Genomic DNA, 24,716 nt, shown 5'->3' on the forward strand with positions numbered 1-24,716 from the left:
TAAATTATATAAGACCTTGGTTCATCACAAATGTCTTTTATTAGTCCCACATGATCATGACCTTTGAAAGTTTGCATTTGGACAACTTCACCTTGCTGTAATGGTCGAAGAGGTTTACTGGTTTTGTCATAGTATACCTTTTGCGAATGACATTTTTTCAATAGTTTGCTTTGACTACCTCATTGCCCTTTGTGATTGGCACTAACAGCCATTTGCTGATTGGAAGAATTGTTCATGTTTGTCTCAACATCAGTCTTTGAACAGGTGAACCAAGTACTAGTAACGAGGAATGTTTCAAAGATTCAGTAAATTAAGGAATACACCGGTTACTTCCCTTTTGGACTTTTCCATCAAATGTTTTGCATTACAAACTGCATGCTCAACTAAACCATTAGTTTGTGGAATTCTAGACTACTGGTCACATGGATGAAATCCCAAGATTTAGCAAATTCTTTAAAATGTATGCTAGTAAATTGTGCACAGTTATCTGATATGACTTTATGCGGACTTCCATGAACTGAGAAATGTTTCTTTAGTTTCATAATCACTGCGATAGACAACAAGTTACAAAGTAAGTCAACTTTGAACAAACCATGAGTCAACTAGTACCTGATAGTGTTGACCATTCCATTCGGAAATGCCTACAGCAACTGTGGATCATGGTGTATTAGGGAATCAGTGCAGTTGAAGTGGTTTACTACTGTTGCAAACTGAACTGGAAAGTGTGTCTCTTTCAATAGCTTTTGACATTGATGACCAAAACACAATACCCCTTGCTCTACTTTTAGTTTATTCAGTGCCTAGGTGACCTGTGTGCAGGATTGTTATGTATTCCTTTTGCAATGATTTAGGAACTACCACTTTCAAATATTTCATGATACCATCTTCCACAAATTCATCTCTGTATGGGAAATACTGCTGAAGTTCAAGTGGCAGACTTGTCTGACGTGTTGGCCATCCTTGGTTAATAACGTTACTCAGTCTTTGAAAAACTGGGTGTTTAGCAGTATGGTCTCTTAACTCATCAAGCCATGATGATGAAATGTGTTTGACTTCCATAACTTCAAAATCTGCTGTCTCATTTTAATGCTGCTCTGACATCTTTTTGGGCACTCAAGACAAAGTATCTGCGGATACATGCATTTACCTTTGTTGCAGACAATACTGACATTTTATTTTTGTAATTTTAACATCATACATTGCAATCTTGTTTGTACAAAAACTTTACCAATGGCTGATCTGTTTTAATCTGAATTGGTCTTCCGCATATATATAGTCATTGAATTTGGAACATTCAAACACAACTGCAAGAAGCTCTTTTTCTATTTGTGCATAGTGCATTTCTGTTAGAGTCAAAGTGCAAAATGCATTTGCAACTGGAATGCCTTCCTGAAGATATGCTGTGCCAAGACCATATTGCGAAGCATCACAAGTGAGAGTCACTGGTTTATGAACATCATAGTGTATCAGTGTAGGCGGACTGGAAATTCTCTTTTTCAAAGTATCAAATGCTTCTTGATGCTGCTCATACCAAGTCCATTTTATGTCTTTGTGTGTGAGCTCACGCAGTAGTGCAGAAAGCTCACTAAGATTAGTAATGAACTTTCCTTAATAGTTAATCATACTCAGGAAACGCTGTAAAGATGTAACATTATCTGGAACTGGTATTTCATTGATTGCTGTTACCTTTGATGGATCAAGTTGAAGGCCTGAACTTGTGAACATGTGACTAATGTAGGCAACTTCTTTCAATTTGAATTGACATTTCAAAGGATTCAGCTTGAGGTTGACCTCACGTGCACAATCTAGAACTTTCCTGAGGTTTCTGTCATGTTCTTTTTCTCCATTGCCTCCAGTAATGTCATCAACTTTAATGGCACAAGGGTATCCATCAAATATCTGTTCCATGGCATACTGGAATAGTATGCAGGCAGAAATGATCCCAAATGGCATCCTCAAAACTCTATATCTCCCAAATGGTATGCTAAAAGTCGTTAATAAAGACAATCTGTGACCAACAAAATTTGCCAAAAGGAATTCTTAGCATCTACAGCTGAGAAAACAGTGGAATTTAGCATTAATGCTGCTACCTCCTCTCTGTATGCATTGGGTGATGACATTTAAGAGCTTTATTTAAGTCAAGAGGATCAATACATATTAGAATATCATCTGAGCTTTGCTTATGGGCTACTACCATAGATGATACCCATTTAGTAGTTTCTGACATAGGAGTCGGAACACCAGAATTTAACATTGTCTAATTCTGCTTTAATTTTAATCTGCATTGCTACTGGAATCTTATGTACTGGTCGAACAGCTGGGTTTACCTCATGTTTCAGCTTCATGGATATGCAGCTGGAAGCTTACCAAGTTTATCTGTGAAGAGATCAGCATACTCTCTGAAAATATGTTGTGAAATGCTACCATTTTTTCGAATTTAAGTGATGAACTTCTTTACTGAGCGAAATCAAACCCATACGTAGGCTTTCTTTGAGGCTTAGTAATAACTGTACATCTCTGCAAACTACATAGAATTGCAAATCATAGCTGTTGCCTGCAAAATGACAAGAAAGGACTGACATCTGTCTGAATTTCTTCACCACCATAAGCAACCAATTTTCCACACTTCGTGGAGTCAAAATGCTCTCCAACTTTCACTTTTGCATAAGTTTTTACTAACATGACATTGCATTTGGATCCGGTGTCCACTTTGAGCTCTATTAGTTTTCCATTAATTAGGACAGTACAAAATATTTCGCTCTTTGCTGACATGCATGAATTCACTGTGTTAACTGTTACACCAACCACAGAAACACAATCAGCATAAAAAGATTCATCACTGCCATTCAAGCTTGTCACAGTCTTGATTTGATTACCTGCTTGCTTTGGATTAATCTTATTATAAGGCAGTGCTGATCTGCAAATCTTTTTGAAATTATTCCACTTTTTTTTGCATTTCTGACACTGCTGACCGTAAGCTAAACACTTTTCCTCATATGGATTCATGACTGCCCCCAAAATTGTAACAATTAACAATGGGAGTTAATGAGTTAAAACTTTTTGGATTACACTTATGAGGCTTTGTTGTCTTACATTTATGTTGTGCACTGTCAACATTTGCAGAAGGCATATTCTTATGTTTTTGTGTGAGCTCATGTATCTCGCAAACTTCCATAGCTTTGCTTAGTGTTAATTCACTATCACACAGTAGACGTCTCCTCACTGTAACATTATTTATACCACACACTACAGTCTTTTATTAAATCATCTTGTAAATCCCCACACAAGGTGATCTTTTATTAAATCATGTTGCAAATCCCCAAATGTACATGTTTTTGTTTTATTTCATAAATCAGTAACACATGTGCTTCAATAGTTTCACCATGCTTTTGATTTCTTGTGTTACATTTATGCCTTTCCATCATTATATTTGTCTAAGGGTTACACAGTTCCCTGAATTTATGTTTTAAGCAGTCTGGATCTCCCCACGTTTCTGCTTGAGCAACAATACAGTGGTTTTCTCCCTCTCCCACATAAACAGCAGGTACATATTCAAAAGAACGTTCTCGCTCAATGACCACTGAGATAGCTAAAGTAGTATAAATGTTCGGGTATGTGAATCTGTATCAGAATGTACAGCTGCTACAGTTCCCAGCATAAGCAGTAGGTTATAAAATATGAAGCAATGACTTTGCAAAAATAGGTCATGCCATCTTAAGGAGGGAAGGCATAGAAACACTGTAATAAGGTTGCAACATGAGTCCAGTTTGTTGGGTACTTCAACTGATTTCTTTTTATGTTCAGTCCTGATATGGACTTGCTCAGTAATGCTTAGGCGTGGCTAGAGATTTTTTTGCCATTTTACTATGCAATCCTTAACAGCATTAACTAAGCTGCTAGTATCATTAACCTTGTTATTGTCCAGTCGTTGTTTTTAACCCGTCGCCAGTCATCACCTTGATGGGGTTTCAAAATATTTCAGGCTGATTTGTTAACAAACACAGCCTGCTTTTTCTAATATGGCATGACTTGGTTGCACAGTCATTTGTCTTGGCATTCCTCCTGAGGGTAGTGAACTCATAGTAATGGGATAAGTTATTTTGTCTCTTCTATTTGACATAAATATTAAAACTAATAGAAATTAAAATTGTCTTGGAAAACAGAATGTGACTTTGGACAGTGATGTGAAGCAAGAAAATGAGTTACATCTCTTAGACCTAGGTATATACGGACAGCTTATTTAAATAAGAAAATAAATATTTTAAGATGTAATGTGTTGAAAGAACTGAAAGGAATTTTAGTACCAATTTGTCACCGTGTTTTTGCCGAGGGGGAGAGAGCATTGAGAATGCAGAGAAAAGCATTTGCTTTACACAATGCATAAAGTCTGAATGTGCAGAAATTTAACTCATTATTAACAGGTAGAAAATAAGCTAGAAATTAGAAATGAACCTGTTAAGTATGAAATTCATAGAAGTAGTACAGTTTGCAACCAAATAATATATTGGAATTGTACACAGAATTGATAAAAAATACTGAAAGTTGTTGATGAGATGGTAACTTAAGATGAACAAGAAGAAATGTTTGATATTCAGAGACACTGATTTAATTATGTTGTCATTGATGAGTTTATCTTCCAAGGACTAGCCTAGACAATTTCTCTTCTTACTATTCCCCTTCACACTTTTTTCCTACAGTTCCTTTACAGATTTAGAACAGCAAAGTGCCTGTTCTGGAGCACATTTGATCCGATTCCCTGGAAGTGAAACTTTTGAACAAAAAAGAGGATATTATAGATGCAGCTTTTAAAAATCCATGGCTATATTACTGAGTTGTTTATATGGCTTGGCAGATATACTGCAGGCTGTGTGAAACATTGTTTTCTGTTTTAAGTGCATTTGTCATTAAAATGTATTACTAATGATTTGATAATCTCCATGCTCCCTAGTTTTGAATAAACATTTTTCCTTTTTATTTTACAGGTCATAGTAGCTATTATCAGTTTTTCAGAAACAATGCTTCTAACCTATTTAAGTTACAAGGTAAGTTGTTTCATGTTTTATACATCTATTTTTAAAACACAGTGGTTATTAGAAGTTGTGGCAGTAAAGAAAGAAAAGTATACCTTTCAGAAAATGTTACATACCCACAGAAGGAAATCTGCAGAAGTTTGTAGCAAGTGAACTAGAAGGGAGGATGACAGAACATCAAAGGGGCCGAGAAAGAGGCCATTGCACTGTAGATGTACACTACAAAGCAAAAAATGTCAAATTAATTAATAATAAAGGTTAACAAAACAGCAAGCATATCAACAGAAAGGGAAAGTATTTATGCTTAGTGTACACAAAAACTTGATGCTGAAATACCACATTGAGAGAGAAGTGCTAGAGATAGGAAATAGGTGAGTGACTCTAGTCTTTTTCACAGAGGAAGTGGTTTTAGAGATGAATCCTTACACTGATGGCAGACAAAACAGGGTCTCCTGATAATATTCCCCACCCAGCGTTTAGACAGCTTAGGAAATTGGTGACATCTAACAAACATTGCAGTAAATCACACAGGATCATGTGGTACACAAGGACAAAAAAGGTGCAGATGTACGTTTAGGAGAAAATCAGAGGCAAGAAACCAGGGACCTGTTAGTGTGACCTCAATGGCATTTCGGATTGAAGAGATCACTGGGGTTGTGTCCAAGATGGTGGTTTGTGTGTAGCAGATTTTAGTTTCTCTGTACTGTTAGAAAGTTTTTGACAGGATTTTATAATCAAATTTGATCCAGTCTGTGCTAGAAGTGAAGGAAAACATGAATTTGTCTCAGGGAAAAATAATGTTGTTGTTGTTGCGTCTTTTGGCTTATCCCGGTTAGGGGTCGCCACAGCGAAACTCCAGTCTGCTAATGTTTGGTAGTGGATTTTTACGTGCCGAGTTACCAGCCCTGACGCACAACCTTCAGTGAAGGCACACCCTTTCATCCATGCCTCCACACAGAAGCCGCTTTAGCTGAGAATCGAATGCAACGTCTTGGTGTGAGGCGACAACGCTACCACAGCACAAAAACGTGAAAGAAATCCTGTCAGAAATATATATCAGTAGACCACTTGAAGGATGTTAGTTTCCAAAACTACTGAGGAAGATATAGTCTCTACAAAAAAGGATTTCCAGAAGATATTGTCATCCAACTAGGAATTATTCTTAAAAAATAGGCAATGTGGATAAAAAAGTAGACTACTTAGAAGACAATGGCAGCAAACAGTTTGAACTTCTAAAAATTCTAATTACACAACAAAATGCACACATATACACATAGAAATACATTTAAATGACATTGTGGGAATACTGGATGAACAAGAAGACCACACTGATTTTTTGATTTAGAGCAAAATAACTGGCTACCGAATAAGGTAGATGACCTAGAAAAGTGAGAAAGAAGTAATAATGTAAGAACTGATGGTATGCCTGAGAAAATGGAAGGAGAAAACATAGTTAATTTCCTCACCAACTGTATTCCAAAGGTGTTAAACCTTCAGGAAGGCTTTTCATATGGTATAGTGACTGTCACTTGTCTTATTTAACAATTTGTTTATATGCTTTATTATAGAGAAACACATCAGGATGGATAGCAGCAGTACAAAATATAAACAAACTGATTAACTGACAGACTACACAGATGCATGCACGCATCTCAAAAGCTTACTACAAAATTACATTCAGGCTAACACATGCTCAGTATTTATATACCTGTGCAATCCCATGGAAAGCTTCTTAAAGGTATACATACATACTGATCTACATCTTCCCTTTTTAGTGAATTGCCCACAATAAAATAACATCTGAAAAAGATATGCAATTATGCACTGAGAAATAAACACAACGTTCATATCCAAATTGCCATGTATCTGGAACATGGCCTGGAAATGCAACCTGATCAAGTGATATAGCAATTAGGACTGGTTTTAGCAAGAGGGACAGTCATTGGTGAACAAGCAGTTTCAGGAGTTTTGGGATTCTTCTCAAGAACATTGATATTTACTGGAATGTCCTCTGGAACTGAAACACTGGATAACTCACTCTGAGCTTTAGAGTCTTTCTCATAGGCAAGATGCTGCATTACAGGCTTGGACAATGGTACTAAATGTTTCTGATTGCACCTAAATTCAACTCCTTGTGATTCCATAATGTATAACCTCGTCTCTGGACATATACTTTTCACAACTCCAATCTGATCAAAACCTTTGGATGTGTGCATCCTCTCTATCTCCCCTTCTTGTAATGGATTGAGTGGTTTGCTGGTCTTATCATAATATGACTTCTGGGATAAGTACTTCTTCAACAGATAGGCTTTTACTGATCTGTTGTTCTTGACACATGGAACCATTAGATTACTGCTAATTGGTAGCGTGGTTCTGGTTTGTCTCGATAAAAGTCTCTGTGCAGGTGAACCAAGATGTTTATCATAAGGGATATTTCTGAGATTCAGGAGATTCAGAAAAACATCGCTATTGTCTTGTTTCAATTTCTCTAGTAACTGTTTCACACTTTGAACTGCACATTCTGCCAAACCATTTGACAGTGGGTATTCAGGGCTACTTGTAATATGGAAAAAGTCCCACTCCTCAGCAAATCTGTTGAACTGCTGGCTTGTAAATTGTGTACCACTGTCAGAAATAACTTTGTGCAGACTACCAATGACTGCAAAATGATGCTTCAGCTTAGTAATGAAAGTACTGTATGCTAGATTAGGAAGTAGGTCAGTCTCAAACCAATTTGAATAAGAGTCTAACACCAAGTAATATTGACCATTCTATTTGAAAATGTCTGTAGCCAATGTCGACCAAGGTAGTTCAGGAATCAGGTTTAGCCGAAATGGTTCTCTCTGTTGATGTGGCTTAATACTATTACATACAGAACAAGATGAAAGTAATCTTTCAATATCCTTTGACATAGAAAGCCAAAATACTAGTTTTCTCACCCTTCCTCAGTGGCCACAATGTAAGATGGTTAATGAACTCTTGTTGCAAAAATTTTGAAACAATCACTTTCGATCCTTTCATGATGATACCATTGTCAAATAAAATCTCATCTCTGAAAGGAAAATAAGGTTGAGGGTAATGGGATAATCAATATTGCTTTGATGGCCTTCCTCAACTGATAAAGTGGTTGAGCTTCTGAAGAACTGGATCTGAGTCTGTATGAGTTCTAAGCTCATCAAGACATGTGGAAAAAAAATTTCTCACTTCCATGACTTCAAAATCAAGTTGCTCATTTTCATGCTGTTCAGTGGTATTTGGGGCGATCTGGACAAAGTATCAGCGAGATAAAGAAGTTTGCCTTTTGTGTAGACAACACTAAAATTATACTTTTGCAATTTTAACATCATGCATTGCAATCTGGCAGGAGCTGTATGCATGGGCTTTGTCAAAATAATGACTAGAGGTTGGTGATCTGTTTTGATGTGAATTGGTCTACCATTAATATAATCATGGAACTTCGAACATGCAAACACAATTGCCAAGAGTTCTTTCTTTATTTCAGCATACTGCATCTCGGTTTGGGTTAGAGTTTTGGATGCATAGGCTACTGGTGTACCCTCTTGAAGAATGACTGTGCCAAGACCAAATTTCAAAGCATCACAAGAAAGAGTTACTGGTTTGTGAACATCATAGTATCTGAGAGTTGGACGACTAGCAATTCTCTGTTTCAACACATTAAATGTTCTTTGGTGGTGTTCTAACCATGACCAGGATACATCTTTGTGTGTCAGCTCTCTAAGCAGTGCTGAAAATTGGCTTAAGTCTGGAATGAACTTGCCTAGGTGCTTAACCATGCCAAGAAAACGTTGTAGGGCTTGAACATTGTCTACAGTTGGCATCTCAAGAATTGCTGTTTGCTTGGAAGAATCTGGTTGTAAGCCTTGAATGGTAAATAAATGACCAACATAAATAATTTCTCGTAGCCTGAATTTGTACTTCTGAGGATTCAGCTTAAGATTCACTTCATGTGCTTTTTCCAGAACTTTCTCGAGGTTTCTATCATGCTCGGCTTCACCATTACCTCCTACTAGAATATTATCTACTATAATAGAACATTGATACCCAGGAAAAATTTGCTTCATGGCATGCTGGAAGACTTCACTGGCAGAATTTATCTCAAATGGCATTCTCAAAAATCTGTCCCTGCCAAAAGGAGTACTGAAAGTGGTTAGCAATGAAGATTTTCAGTCAAGCAGAATTTGCCAAAATGAACATCCAGTGGCATTTAGCATGAGGGCAGTGACTTCCTTGACTGTACGCATTGGATGATGAGGTCTTTTCAGTATTTTGTTTAAATCTCATGGATCAATAGAGATTCTGATATCATCTGAGCTTTTGTTATGAGCTACCACCATGGAAGATACCCATTCAGTCGGTTCATCAACTGGACTAATCACACCTTGCTGCACCATTTTATCTAGCTCAGTTTTGACACTGTTCTCCATAGCTACTGGAACTTTCGGGGCTGGTCTGACAACTGGGCTGACTTTAGGATCTAACTTCACGGAATACACAACGGGGAGTTTGCCTAGTTTGTCTTTGAAAAGATCACCATAGGTAGAGAAAATAGACTAGGCAAAATTAGAACAGTTGTCTTTTAAACTCACATGGTGCACTTAAGTGAAAGGAGTCCCATTTTCAAACTGTCTCTGAGGCCTAATAATGACTGTACGACCTTGCAAGTCATAACTGTTCCCAGCAGAGTAACATGAAAGCACTACTGAACCTTTGGTTTGAATTTCTTCACCACCATAAGCAACAAGCTTTACACACTTTGCCAAATCAAGCTTCTCAACAGCACATACTCTAGCAAATGTTTCTGCTGACATAACATTGCACTTTAAACCTGTGTCACCATTGAGCTCTATGGATCTCCCATTTACCTGCACATTACAAAATACTTCATTCTTTGCCCATAAATCTACTGCATTGAATGTTTCATTAAGCACAGACTCACCATCAACATAAAAAGTAGGGTCACAGCTTTCTAATTGAAAAGGTTGCCTCTTTGAATGTTTTATTTTAACAAAAGAATGAGCTTTATTTGATTTACAAAATCTTTGAAAATGATTCCACTTATTGCATTTGTGGCATATCTGACCAAACGCTAAGCACTTTTCTCTTTTGGGTTCATGGTTTGGACCACAATTATGACAGTTGACTATGAAACTGGGTAGAGGCACATTCTTTGATTTTGCTCAGTCACTCTTATGCTTCACTGAGACTGTGCTTACTCTGGAATTTGCTAGAAAGCTACATGGTTTCTTAATGAGTGTCACAAGATTCACAGTTGCTGCCATGTGCTTGGGCCTGTTTCTTTTACCTGTGTGCTGCATACTATCAGCATTAGCACTAGAAGATACTGGAAGCATGCATTTCTCATTTGTAAGCATATTTGTGTGCTTCTCTGTGAGCTCATATATCTGAAAAATCTCAATGACCTTATTCAAAGTTAAATTCCTGTCACAAAGCAAAATCTTTTGCACATCATCTTTAATACCATGCACAAGTCTGTCTTTTTATCAACTTATCCCTTAAATCACCACATCTGCATGTTTTACCTTTGTTTCTCAAGTCAGTTATATATGCTGCAAATGTTTCACCATGCTTTTGAACTCTTGTGTAAAATAACTGCCTTTCCATTGTAATATTCATTTGAAGGTTGCACATTTCTCTAAATTTACGTTTGAAGCCGGTACCACTATATGACAGTTTTTCCCATCTCCTGCAAACACAACAGGTGCATACACAAATGAACATTCTCTTTCTACAGCTTCTGAACCAGCCAAATTAAGCAGAATAAATGCCTTTACATGTTCATCTTTATCAGAAAATGCAGCTTGTATGAAAATATAATACTCTTGCTCATACACACTCCAATTATCTGCAGAATTATTATCAAAGACAAGATAAGCTGTTCTACAAAATCCTTCAGCCATGCCAACAAATTATGCCCAAATAAACTAAAAATGTAGCCCTTGTAATTATGTACAAACATGCACACATACCACGTACTTGTAATAGCATTCAAATGCACAATAAATTCTTTGAAATAATGTACATTACGAAATATGCTTTAAAATGTCTGTATTTGGTTAAATAACTGTACTGTAATACTGCACAAACTTGACAACACTTTCCAAACCTCTGATATCTCGAATAGCTTTAATGAATGTGAAAAAGTAGCACATAGTGAAAAAATGTGGTCATTTCCTTTATTTTATACATTTTAAGTGATTCTGACTTTATTTCAAACATTTTCATGACTGTTTCAAATATTTTAATGAATACGTCACAGTTTTGGACATTTTGTTTATCTAGAAAATAATTTTGAGCGTTCTGAGTGCTTTGTTTTATATTCCTCAAGTAAGAAATCATTTAAGCAAGTTTTGGTACTTGGAATTCTGACTAGTTTCCTCTATATTAAATGAGTGCCTCTTGGTCTTGATTCTGGATCCCACTTTTGACACCATGTCACTCTTCCTGTTTTACAATTGAAGACAAACAGTCTGGGTAGTTTGTTTATATGCTTTATTACACAGAAACACATCAGGATGGATAGCAGCAATGCAACATATAAACTAACTGATTAACTGACAGACTACACAGACAAGCATACATACATCTCAACAGCTAACTACAAAATGGCAGACAGCCTCACACATGCTCATTATTTATACACATGTGCAAGCCCATGGAAAGCTTCTTAAAGGTATACATACATACTAATCTACAGAAAGCTCATAGACCTCTCACAAAGCCTCCAGTTAAGAAGGAATGTCTCCCAAGTTATTAATTGTCAAATTCATCTCACATCTGGACAAATAACTTATTAAAACTGCTAGGGCAAATCCCCTGCTGAAAACAGCTCTGTCATCAGATTTGATATTGACTATTCCCAAAAAATAGTGGAAAAAGGGAAGGCATGCTTACCATTGATAAAACAACACATTTTAGTTTCAGCAAGATTAAGAATCTTTCAGTGAGAACAAGTACTTTTACTCCTTAGAAGATGTAACAGAAATCTGGTTTAAAGCTCCAGAGAGTACCCCAGCACTACCAGGCTACAACTCATACCATACATTTTGGCCACAGAACCCGGACTGAAAACAAAAGGCGGGGGCGTATCCATATTCATCAAGGATACCCACACCTCCAGGTTAGTGGCAAAGCATGATGCTTCAGAGATCATCCACGTGCAACTAACAATGGGCAAAACTGCAATTCAAATTGTAGCTTGCTACAGATCACCCACCATGTCCCAGGACCCCCATTTCCTGTTTCTGAAAACACTGGGAAACATAAAGGTCCTACCAAACACCCTAATATTGGGTGATTTCAATTACCCAAACATTAACTGGGAGAACTACTCAAGTACTAACTCCCTTGCCCAACATTTCCTAGAATTTATAAACTCAAATGCCCTGGATCAACTGGTCAGCACTCCCATCAGAGGTGACAACATATTGGACCTGGTCATCACCAACATGGGCGATCAGTGTTCCACACCAGAGGTCAACCCCTCGCTGGTTAGATCTGACCATAAACAAATCACTTTGGATATCCACATTCCACCCCCACCCCTGGACAAGGAAACCACTGTGTAAAACTTTTCAAAAGCAAACTTCACATTACTTAAGACTAAGGTGGAAAGTTTCAAAGCCCCCATGCTAAAGAATAACGCTGTCCATGCTGCAAAATCCTTTACTAATGCATTCTATGGGCACCTACAAGAATGCATGCATCACGCCATCCCAAGCAAAACCAGGACTCACTCCTCAAGGAAAGAAAACCAGTCTGGCGGACCCCTGCCATAAACAAGCTATACAATAGAAGGAGGAAACTAGTACAGAAAAGAGTAAAATCCCAAGAAGGGAAGACATCCCTGATCAGTATCAGCAAGAAACTACGATCCCTCATAAAATCATCCAAAGCAAGCTTAGAAAGAAAAATTGCCAGGTACTCCAAAGATAACCGCAAGGCATTCTTTAGCTATATCAAGAATCTAAGTGGCAATGCTCAGATCTGCTCAGAGTTGGTGCAGAATGGCACAAAATACACTGAACCGACTGATATTGCCAACATCCTGGCAGACAGGTTCAGTGCAAACTTCACCCCCCTCTCACCCCCAAAAGGGACCATAACCATACCAGAAGAATGTAGAGCCCCTGAAATCACAGACACTCAAGTTAAAACAGCCCTCTCCGAAGCCAAAAACACAGCATCAATGGGACCGGACGGTGTCCCAGGCTGCGTCCTGCATGAGCTCAAAGACGAACTAACCCTCACCTGAACACACTGTTCAAACTCAGCCTCTCCACAGGCTACATACCCATAGAGTGACACATAGCAACAGTTATTCCACTCCACAAAGTTGGAGCCAGAACTATCACCTTATAAACCTGACTAGCTTGGTCTGCAAGGCTATGGAGTGCATCATCATGGAACTACTTAAAGACATTGGGAGCCTCCAAAAACTGGACCCTACCCACTTCGGCTTTGTTAAGGGCAGATCATGCCTCTTAAACCTGGTGGACTTCTTTGAGACCGTTACCAAGGCTATAGACGAGGGAAAGGTGGTACACACAGCCTACCTAGACCTTGCAAAGGCCTTCAACACCATTCCCTATTCTGGTATTATAGACAAGCTCACCAGCCTGAACATAAACCCCTATGTCACAAGATGGGCTGCCAACTGGCTCATAAAACCCACATGGTGAGAGTTGTGGGAGCTAGGTCTGACTCTAAACTGGTTACAAGTGGTGTTCCCCAGGGCTCAGCCCTAGGACCCCTCCTGTTCAGCATATACTTCTCAGAGGTACAGGCAAGCACAGGAGGTCTGTGGCTGACCAAGTTCACAGACGACTGCAAACTAGGGGCTATAATTGACTCTCCGACTGACACAGACATCCTTCAAAAGGGTCTCACTGAGATGGATACCTGGTGTCAAAATCATGGTCCAAATCCAAAAAAGGTGGCCAGCACCAAGAGTGGTACCTAAGTTTATTGCAGAATAGGTGTAAAATCAAACCGGTTTCGGCAATTTTGGCTTCATCAGTGAATACCATTATCATCATGTAACATTCTTTATATACATCCAGCACAATTTCCCAATTTAGTAATTAAAGACACCAGGAACTATCCTTTCAGACAGTAATTGGGCTAATGCACAAGATAGATCAGGATTACTGTAATGCAAAGAAAAAAAGTGTACCTCAGGGGATAGTATCCGATTTGTCACTACCTATGGTAGGAACATTAATGCCATCAGAAATGTTAATAAAAATTGGAATATTCTCATGGCTAATCAGGAACTATCAAGTCTCCTTACGGATAGATGCAAGTGTTCATATCGCAGGGGACGAACACTGGGGTCTCACTTTAATCATTACAAATTGAAGGGTGGTAATCATTCTTTGGAACAACTAAATATTACAGGGGACATGTTTGTTGGGTCATTTTCTTGTGGACATTGCTTGCTCCTTTTGTAGATATATGCCCAAGTCTAAGGAGTTCTCTAGCAAAAATACTCAAATGGTCCACAGGATTAAGCATTTTGCAAATTGTGGAACAGACTGGGTGGTCTATTTGGCCACATGTTCCTGTTCATCTTTTTATGTTGGGAAAATGTCTAGACCTTTTAGAATAAGAATGTCTGAATATCTAAGTGACATTCATAACAAACGAATGACGAATGTTCTTTATAAACATGTATGTGATCACAAATCAGTAATATTTCATTTTTGTATTATTGATAAGATAGTGGGTGATAGAGTGAACAAGTTAGGGTGGCATAGTATTTTGAATGATAAAGAAAGGATGTGGATTATTGGGCTAGGAGCTCTTTTTTCTCCTGGTCTAAATGACCACTTATAACTAGCATAATAAGAGTAAATAATTACACATTAGACTGTTCATTCATATACTATAGAGGCATTTTCAGTTTTTGTTATTACTGGATTCTTGATATCACTGTCTCTTTAATTACTAAATTGGGAAATTGTGCTGGATGTATATAAAGAATGTTACATGAAGATAATGGTATTCACTGATGAAGGCAAAATTGATGAAACCGGTTTGATTTTACCCCTATTCTGCAATAAACTTAGGTATCACTCTTGGTGCTGGCCTCCTTTTTTGGATTTGGCCATTTGCACCTACCTTACCTGCGGAGTTCATTTGGGCTTGGGTCAAAATCATGGTCTGAAGCTAAATGCCAAAAAGTGCATAGTCATCCCCTTTGGAAAAAACAAAGTACCCACAAACTACCACATAGGTGGTAGTCCCCTAAATATGGAAAACTTAATAAGGGATCTGGGGACCCAAGTAGATAATAATCTCTCCTTTGATAATCACATTGCCAAAGTGGTTAGAAAATCCTATGTGGCCCACCTAAACACAAAAGGGTTTGCATCCAGATCAAAAGAGGTCATTGTGCCCCTCTACTCATCACTCATCAGACCAGTCATAGAGTACAATACCCCATTTGGGATGTACCTTACAAGATACCTGCAACAGCTGGAAAGACCACAAAAGTACCTCACCAAGAGGATCACTGGCCACAAACAATGCCCTATGCAGCTCGACTGAAGAAACTCCAGCTGTAATCAGTTGCATACTATCTACTGAGAGGTGATCTCTGCCTGACATACAAGGCCATGTCCAACCGAAAATTGATGGACATGCTCCACCTAAAGAAAACCGTATCTCCTCGAGCCACATGCTCTAGGGATCTAAACCTCACCACACAAATAAATAGGATGCGCTGGAGGGATAGATTCATGTCCCAAAGACTTCCCATGCTTTGGAACAAGATTCCAAGCTACATTAGGCAGAGCTCCTTGCTAACACTCAAGAGAAACCTTGACGAGTGAATGGGAAACAAAAAGTTTACCCTGGGGATCACTTCAGTGGCTTTGCTGGACAGAGGCACAGGGAACTAATCTAAGGGGGCGGCGAAAGCCAACACATTCTGGCTAGGCTTATAAATTCCTTCGGTCAGATAGCCTAGTACCTACCTATGAACCTTTTCCTTCCTTTCATCTAAAATCAGCAATATTTAGGAAGAAATAGACTGGAGCCATACAAGCCTAAAGAGACCAGCAGAGAGAGCAAGGATATTCATGTTACAACAAAAACAAAAAGACTCTTGGAAATGGATCATTAATACAATGGACTAGTGTAGTTATCTAAATAAAGTGTACTTTTTGTCTGAGCAGTAATATAAATAGAAAAAACACACAAGATTATGGCCAGAATTCCAGGAAGTTCAAGTAAGGTAGACACCTGTTGTGGAATTCAGAGACTGCTCTGCCACAATGCTTTAGGATAATGACATTTAGCATCACAGTAGGCTGTCTTCCTAGCATCAATAAATGCTGCTGAGACATTTTTGAGGACAGGCATATGCTAATTAGCCAAGTGTTCTCCCCTGGAAATGTTTGCAGTAAGGCATATAAATAGCTGAGTGATTCGGGGTATTACATGGCTATATAATTTAATGTGGCCACGCACAGATGTTTGTGTTAACTTGTTAAAAGCTCATTTCCATCCATAATTCTATAGGTAGGTGCCAGAGAGTTTAGTGGATAAATAGTGTTTGTGCACGTGTGTGCATGCATATGTTAGTGCATGTGTGAATATGTGTGTCTCACTGCCTGGGAGGTCACAGTAGGGTGGGTATTAGTGATGGGGTAGGTTAGGTTGGTGTGTGTGTTTGTGAGTATGATGGTAGCGTATATGGGTAAATGAGTGAGTGTATCCTTGAGTTCGATTGGGTGAGGAGGGAGCTGTGTATGTGTGTTTGTGTGTGTATGCTTGAATGTGTGTCATACCTGCACAATCCCCTAGACTAATGATCAAATGCTTCAACTTGGTTAGGCGAGACACTACACACCAAGGATAACTCTTAACATCATCTATTAACAGCACTTAACAAAGACACGGTTTGTGAGAAACACTAAACACCAGGAATACTCAGCATATCAAGCCTTAAAGACACTTGTGAAATAAAATAAGAACAATGATATTAGTCATGAGAATGCTAGACACCAGGGATACTCTATTTGGTGTGACCAAAATGCAATGAAAAGGATTCAAACCTTGTATCCTCTCATCAGAAGCTCTTAGTCCTCTGTGCCACCACTTCACAGTAGAGATACTTCAAAATATCAGCTAAATGTTTATTCAAAAATTAATGAAGTAAAAGAAGGGTAAAACCCTTGATACAGAAAGCATAATTAACCCTGTGTGGTAACTAACCAAATAATGTAGTCAGGGTTATGTTACATTATGAGAAATATAAAACTCAAATGTTTGGCTAGATTCAGTGAGTGTAACAGTCCATGAGTTATGAGGGCAAAAGCAGGCAAGTCCATGTCGGGGAAGTCTTCAGTACAAAGCTAGGAGACACACTAGATGACATCAGGGAGGACAGCTGCACTATTATTGGGGCCCAGTTGAAATGTTTAAAGAGTAAAAACTCTTATCATTATCAGCTGTAAACAATGAAAGGAGTGATGCTGTAATGTCTGCCATCATTTACTTATTGTAATGATCTGTGATTTACAAAGGCAGGAACAAAACATAAAAGGAGACACTGGGGACATACTGTCCCATCAGGGACAGGTAAGAGGAATGTTGTGTGTGCGTGTGTCTGTGTGGGTTGGAGACTGAAAGGGCAGTGCCTGTGCCAAAGTGATGCAATGACTGCCAGTATTAACTACAACAGGAAAGTGTTAATTAGCACTAGTGGTCATTAGTGAAAATTTAGTGGTATATAAATTAGCCAGTAATGAGCTCTTTCCTCATTGCAGCTAACATGCTTCTGAATTGCAAATCAATGTATCAGAGAAATGGCCCCTATTTACTGCTGTTCTTTCTGCCACAGCTGGCAGTATTTTGAAATCCTCAGGTATACCTCTTCTGGACTTCAGTGAGCTATTATTATCCATTTTCTGGGAGGATTTAAAATACATGTCTTGAGAATAAATATAATTTCTTTAATTGGTCGGCTTAAATATAACACAGCTTTCTAAGCTGTACCCCTTATTCTTTAGGACAAGTACTATATAAATATATATATATATATATATATATATATATATATATATATATATATATATATACATATATGGGTCCCCTTCAGTAGATCAAACATATAACAAGTTCGAACCTCATATAGCCGAGACCATATGTTCGAATTTGTAAATGTTCGATCAGACTGAATAGAGATCTCCGTACAGTGGGGAACTGGAAGATTTCCTTTTTTCGCAATGTAGTGCGTTCTTGCAGTTGGTATATTTAAGTAAGGGGTGGGGGGGTGCAGGGGGGCATAGTCCCCCTGCTACAGACGTTTCATTTTGTTTTTTGTTGTTTCTTTCTTTTTTTTACTTCAGTGTTCGAACTATTACAAGTTCGAACATATGGTCTCAGCCATCTGTGGTTCAAACTTGTAATATGTTCAATCTACTGAAGTAGATCCATATATATATATATATATATATATATATATATATATATATATATATATATATATACATATATATATATAGTTATATTGTTTGGTGAATTCTATCCTAGGCAAGTCTTCTTTCTTATTTTAAAATATTTCATTTAAACACATTTTTTTACAAGTATACGTCATTTAATTTGTAAAACATATTTACTTAACAATTACCATGGTCTGTTACATAGAAATGCAGTTTCACAGTGATGTACATGTTTTTATTTTTTTTTTAAAATACAGTACAATGCTGCTTTAAACAATATGAATATTTGTTATACAAGCTGGCTCATTAACATTCCACATTGCAATTTTGGTGTTTTTTCTGTTAATATAAATCTTTTTCTAAGACTGAGCTCAAGCTTCTTCACTTATTTAACAATAAAAATCAGTTTAAAATTTTGAAAAGCTCAACATACAAAAAGAATAAATAATGTAATCCCTCTCTGACTTTTCAATGCACAGTAGGATGGATTTCCAGAGTAGACCTTCCTTTTTGGTTTATAGTGTAACACAAAAGAATGCAATCAATGCATTGAACTTGCTTGCTTTGTATACCATTTTATTTAAGTGAAAGTTTGTTTCATGTCATAAAATATGTCTAGAATTACTTACTTAAATGTGGAGAGGAGTTCCTGAATGGAAGAGTGAACAGAGCACAGTATGAGGTGGTAGAAAGGCAGTTGTTTCTGAATGTTAACTCATGTAGCAGTGTCTTCACACAATGTTTCACTTTTTTTTTCTCTCTCTCCAAATGTGATCAATTGTGGAAAATAAGAAAGCCTGTTTGTTTTAACTTGCAACCTAGTCTGATGTGTGACCATCAGCCGAAACATTGGACTGTTTAAAGCAACTTTATTGTTTTAGTTCCTGATTACTTGTTTAGGCTTTGCATTTTAATAACATGAAATGAAGTAAATGTTTTCTTCTGTGTAATTGTATTAGTCCATATAAGTTAAACAAGAATGTATATGATTTAAGCATTGGACCAGGGTTATAAAAAGATTGTTATATAAGTACCTCTTGCTTCACATAAACAAGAGAGGGTAGTAGCACCAGGTGTCAGATCCAAAGCCATATAACTTTACTTCTAAAATTTGAAAAGTGTGGAAAACATTAATAATATCATTGCTGAGGAGAGTTTGCAGTCTGGCAGTTAATGATGTCAACTGAAATTGTAATCTTTTCACAAGCCATTTCTTATAGTCCAGGGTCTGGTTTCCGCAACCATTATCTGCCTGTTGTGTGACTCTAAGTGGGTTACTTGACCTTTGGTGTTTTGTGAGGTTAGAATGGTCTCTTCAGTGATCTCCTTGACAGTATACATTGTGACTACATATGAACATAAAGACTGAACATATGTTTAAATAGATAAATACCACTATGTGGGGAGATAAAATTATTTTTTTTTATTTGCTGTACATACTGTTAGTACATATTAGTTAAAGTGGGAATGTATGTGTTTTGAACATTCAGATATAGTTATTAAAAGAATGTTATGTGAGTACATTTAGCTTCAAATATGAAGCAAATAACATGCAACTTTGCTTGTGGAACCTGACCCATCTTAAGAAATTTAGTAATATGAGAGCTGGGGAGAGTTTGATAGCTGGAAGTTGATGCAGTGGATTGATGAGCTATTGACACACTTCTTGTGGATTTGGTGTGATTCCCATAGACTTTGTCTACTAAATGTGTGACCCTACGCATGTTGTTAAATCAAACTGTACTTTGTTTTTGGGAGGCTGGGATGGCTTCCTCACAGGTCTCCTTGACTCTATGCTTGGTACATACCTATGAACTTAGGGAATAAATATATTTTTAAATGGTTGCAAACTATTATCTGTTGGTGGGGAGATGAAACTGAATTTTTTTTCCTGTACATATTAGTGGAAGTGGGAATGTATGTGCTTTGAGCATTCATGTAAAGTATTCTTATATAGGTACCTTTAGCTTTACTTAAATAGTGTTTGGTGGTAGCTCTGGATGTCAGAGCAGGTGATACATGACTTTGTTTGTGAAAACTCAACAGTCTTTTTTTTTTCATTACCACCTCCATTTTTTCATATCTTCAAAGTCTATCTTCGTGTTTTGTCCATTGCTGCTTCTGCCAGCTCCTCCTTCCTTCCCTGGACTAGTTATGATTCAGCATAGAATTTAAGGGTGTCTTGGAGTGTCTTGCTAGCAACTGCTTTCATGATGGGGAGGGATTTTTGTAATGACTTGTTTTTCCATCACCTGTCTCCATTCTCATCTTGTAATGCTGCCTGAGGGCTTCTCCCCTCTATGGACTACACAATCCCTCAGGGACAGTCAAGATGAATGCCCCTTCCCTCAAGATAGGAATTCCCATCCTTGCTTGCCAATCCCTCAGATGTTCAAGCAGCTAATTGAACCCGGGTCACCTGCACCATAATTAGGGCTTTATCCTTCTGTACCATATCACTGCCTAAGTAACTTAAACAGTCTTGAGAAAGTTAGTGATCTGAGTGTTAGAATGAGCTTTCATTCTGGTGATCGGTGGTCTGGATTAAAACTGTGAGCAGTTGACGGACTGTCTTTTGTTGTCTATGGTTTGATTCCCATGGCTTTCATCGGCCTGCTGTGTGACTCTAAGCAGTTTGATTGGCTAGACAGTGTTATGGGGCTTTTTGGAAACTGGGATTGTCTCTTCATGACTACATTCCTGGTAACTACATATGATCCTAAAGATTAAACATATGGTAATAAGAATCAGAATTTTTTTTCTTTTATGAGCATTGCAATTTAGGTACCTTTTTTAAAAATAATATACTTATAAATGACATATATAAAGTATTTATTTGATGGTAGATATACTTATAAATAGGTTTACCTTTAAAATGCTGACAGCACATACATGAATGTGCACACCACCAAAACACTTCCGTAAAACCTGAACCGCCGAATCTTCCGAAAATTGAAAAAAACATTGAATGTCAACATTTCTGACCATGCCACACCTACAAACAAGTGCTAACATGGGTCAAAAAGGGGGCGAGATTTTGCGGTTCAGAGCATTGGCAATTGATGTTATGAGAAGAAGCAGAGTTTGCGGATGCGGTTCAATGTCCTGACCAACAACATTTTGAAGGTAAACCTATAAATAACATGTATACATCATTTATTGATGATATATATAGCAGTATAGTGGTCAGCATTAAAGAATGCATATAGCATATCCAGAGCAATTCTTCAGAGGGATTTAGAAGTATTAGGATACAGATTAACTGAGTCTTAAATGCTGGAAATAGTTAAATGAATGCATCATCTTTGTAAAATTTTATTCTGAGTATTGTAAAAGTAAAAACTATGGGCCAGGTTCAATAAAGCTTACACTAAGTGTACACAATGTGTATTCAAGAACATTCTTATCATATTTTTGTGCTTTCTTGTCACTCAGAAAAATTACACTAATTGTACATGTAGTCTACATTTTGTGGTAACCTTTATGAATCCCAGTCAATATTTAAAAGCTGCAAGAATATCAGTATGAAAACTAAAATTAGAGGAAGAAGGTATGAGTTATGTCTGTGTTGTCTGGTCACTCAGAACAGTGTACACTTAGTGTAGGCTTTATTGAATCTCAGGATATATTTTTAATGTATAATTCCTTCATATGTGGAAATTGCTGTCATTCTGCCTTTGACCCAGTCTGCTTCAACTTTTCTTCTGGGAATGTCTATACATTACACTAACTTATGCACTGTGCAACCGAGATTTTCCCTGGGCATAGCTGGTGCCACTTGGTAATGGGCAGTATCCTGTAATTTCAGGTGATGACTTTTCAGAGTAGCCATTAATATAGTTTTGTTCAGGAAAATATGCATCTAACTAAAATTAAAGAATCTTCAACAAGCCTTTGGTTTTAATTTCTGAAACCCCTATGGTCACTGTCCTACCAGAAGAAAGCTCTCCGGTTTTAGTTCCCTTATGTGTCCTTGACCACATCTGTGTGATCTCTTCATGATCACGCAATGTATGCTTTAGGTAGATTGATGGATTCTCAAGTGCTTGTGGTAAAACAGTCACCAATGAGGATGCTAACTTCATACATTCCATGAACACCAGTGTTGTACAACTTTTGAAATCTGTCAGATAAATCTGATGCTGAAGATTCTCAAAGATGTGCATAGGTTCATAGGTATATACTAGGTTAACAACCACAAAGGTCTTTTTAAGCCTGGCTATACATATCAAATGTATCCTACAACTTTGGTGCCCTAGAGATTATTTTTCTGGGTATGTGTAAGCTAGGGCATGTGTGATCAAAGCTTTGCAGGTTGCCTCTATTCATCACATCCATAGGTGACAGACCAGAGTGAATTTTTGATTTTCCATCCACAGCTTGATTAGAGTCCGTGAAGAATCTGCTTCACGTGGATGGGAAGCCTGTTCCAGGGAAGGGGTATTCTGTGAGATACATATCTGTCCCTCCAGCATGTCCTGTTTATGTTGCAAATAAGGTTTAAGCCCCTGGCTCAGGTATTTCTGGTGGTATATGTTTTGCAGATTTGCAAGAGGTCCATCAGAGCATGATTCTGGGGTGTCTTGTATACCAAACATAGATTACCCCTCAACAGTCTGTAGATGACAAGAGCAGAGATATGTCTTTGAGGTGATCCATGTAGGACATGTTGTTAATGCCCTGTATTATTTTTGTGAGGAACTTTTGTTGATGATCCAGGTGTTGCATGTGCCTGGTCAGGTACATACTGAAAGAAGCATTGTACTGAATGATCTCATTCATGGGTCTGATGAGGACTGTATAAACTGGAACAATAACTCCCTTAGACTTTGATGCCAATCCCTTGCTTATAAATTGAGCAAAATAGAATGGATTTCCTTATTGCCTTACACACACTTTGGTTGAAAGCCAGGTTACTGTCTACATATGTCCCCAAATCCCTGACTACTGGGTCTATTCTTAGGGCTGTTATCAATGAGTACTCTCCTAGGTAGATGACTTTCCAAAGGGTACTGTTATGCATTTCTTGGCACTGAGTTTTAAATCATCTCTATGGCACCAGCTATTTGTCAGTATTAGCCCTTCCTGAAGGATATAAGTGTCTTGCTGGGAATTCTGTGACTGCTCCCAGATTTCAGTCATCTGCAGACTTGGTTGGCTAGAGGCCCTTAATGTTAGCTTTGACTTCTGAGACATAGATGCCAAAAAGGAGAAGAGCAAGCACTGAGCCCTGTGACTCGCCTCTTTGTGGAGGTGGACTCCCCTAGTCTAACTCCTAGGGTTCTATCTAAGAGCTAACTGACAATCCAGTGTGCTACATATGGCATAGGGCTTTATGCCTAATTCCATGGGTTTGTTTACAATGCCTGAATGGGGTATTCTATAGGATCATAGGATCATATGATGTTACTAGGCCAATGGCCCTGGGGGCCTTACAAACCTAGCCAAAGGTTTATCCCCAAGAAAGAAACCTCAGTCAGCACCTGTTGCCCCTGTCAATGAGGGACACAGGTGGACCCCCCGTGACAAATTTGTGGTTTCCCATCCACTCTTCAAGATTGTACTTGAAGAGGATTAGTGAGGTACTCTGTTTGACATGTATAGGAAGTCTATTCCAGAGACGGGGCAGCCTCTGAGAGACAAACTTGTCTCTCCAGCAGGTTTTGTTGATGTTGCATATTTGATTTAGGTCTTTTGAGTGGGTAATGTGCGAGGAGTTAGACTTACGGATATGGAGCATCACTAGTAGGGCAGGGTCCGATATAGCCTTTTAGTCAAGACACAGATCACCTTTGTGCAATCTATGTGATACTGAGCAGAGTGATAGTGATTTGAGCCTGTCCACATAGGACAGGTGTTGGAGGCCATGGATTCACTTTGTGAGGTATTTCTGTGGCCTTTCCAGTTGGTGCAGGTGTTTGGAGAGGTACATACCAGATGGGACATTATACTCAGTTATTGGACTAATGGGGGAGGAGTACAGAGAGGTAATAGCCTCCTTTTCTCTGGATACAATCCCTTTACTTATGAGATGAACCAAGTAAAAGGCTTTTCTGACCACTGCTTCAACCTGATGATCGAATGTGAGATTGTTGTCAACCTGAGTACTCCAGTCTCTCACCATAGGTTGTGTGCTTAGGGGGTTGCCATTGATGTGGTAATTAGTAGGGGCTGTGTTTTTGCTGAATGGTATGAT

At 38.1% G+C, this 24,716-nt stretch overlaps 1 protein-coding gene across 1 annotated transcript in view; it reads left to right on the plus strand.

Annotated features, from left to right (window-relative positions):
- LOC122790589 (potassium channel subfamily T member 1) overlaps nucleotides 1–24,716 on the plus strand; it is a 1,237,971-nt gene that overhangs the window by 269,124 nt on the left and 944,131 nt on the right. The window contains exon 6 of the mRNA XM_044058115.1: nucleotides 4,983–5,042. Coding sequence (XP_043914050.1) covers nucleotides 4,983–5,042 — 60 coding nt within the window. The remainder of the gene's footprint in view (nucleotides 1–4,982; nucleotides 5,043–24,716) is intronic.

Source organism: Protopterus annectens, chromosome 16.part0 (genome assembly GCF_019279795.1).
Source record: "Protopterus annectens isolate FY-2018-M chromosome 16.part0, PAN1.0, whole genome shotgun sequence".
Taxonomy (NCBI): domain Eukaryota; kingdom Metazoa; phylum Chordata; order Ceratodontiformes; family Protopteridae; genus Protopterus; species Protopterus annectens.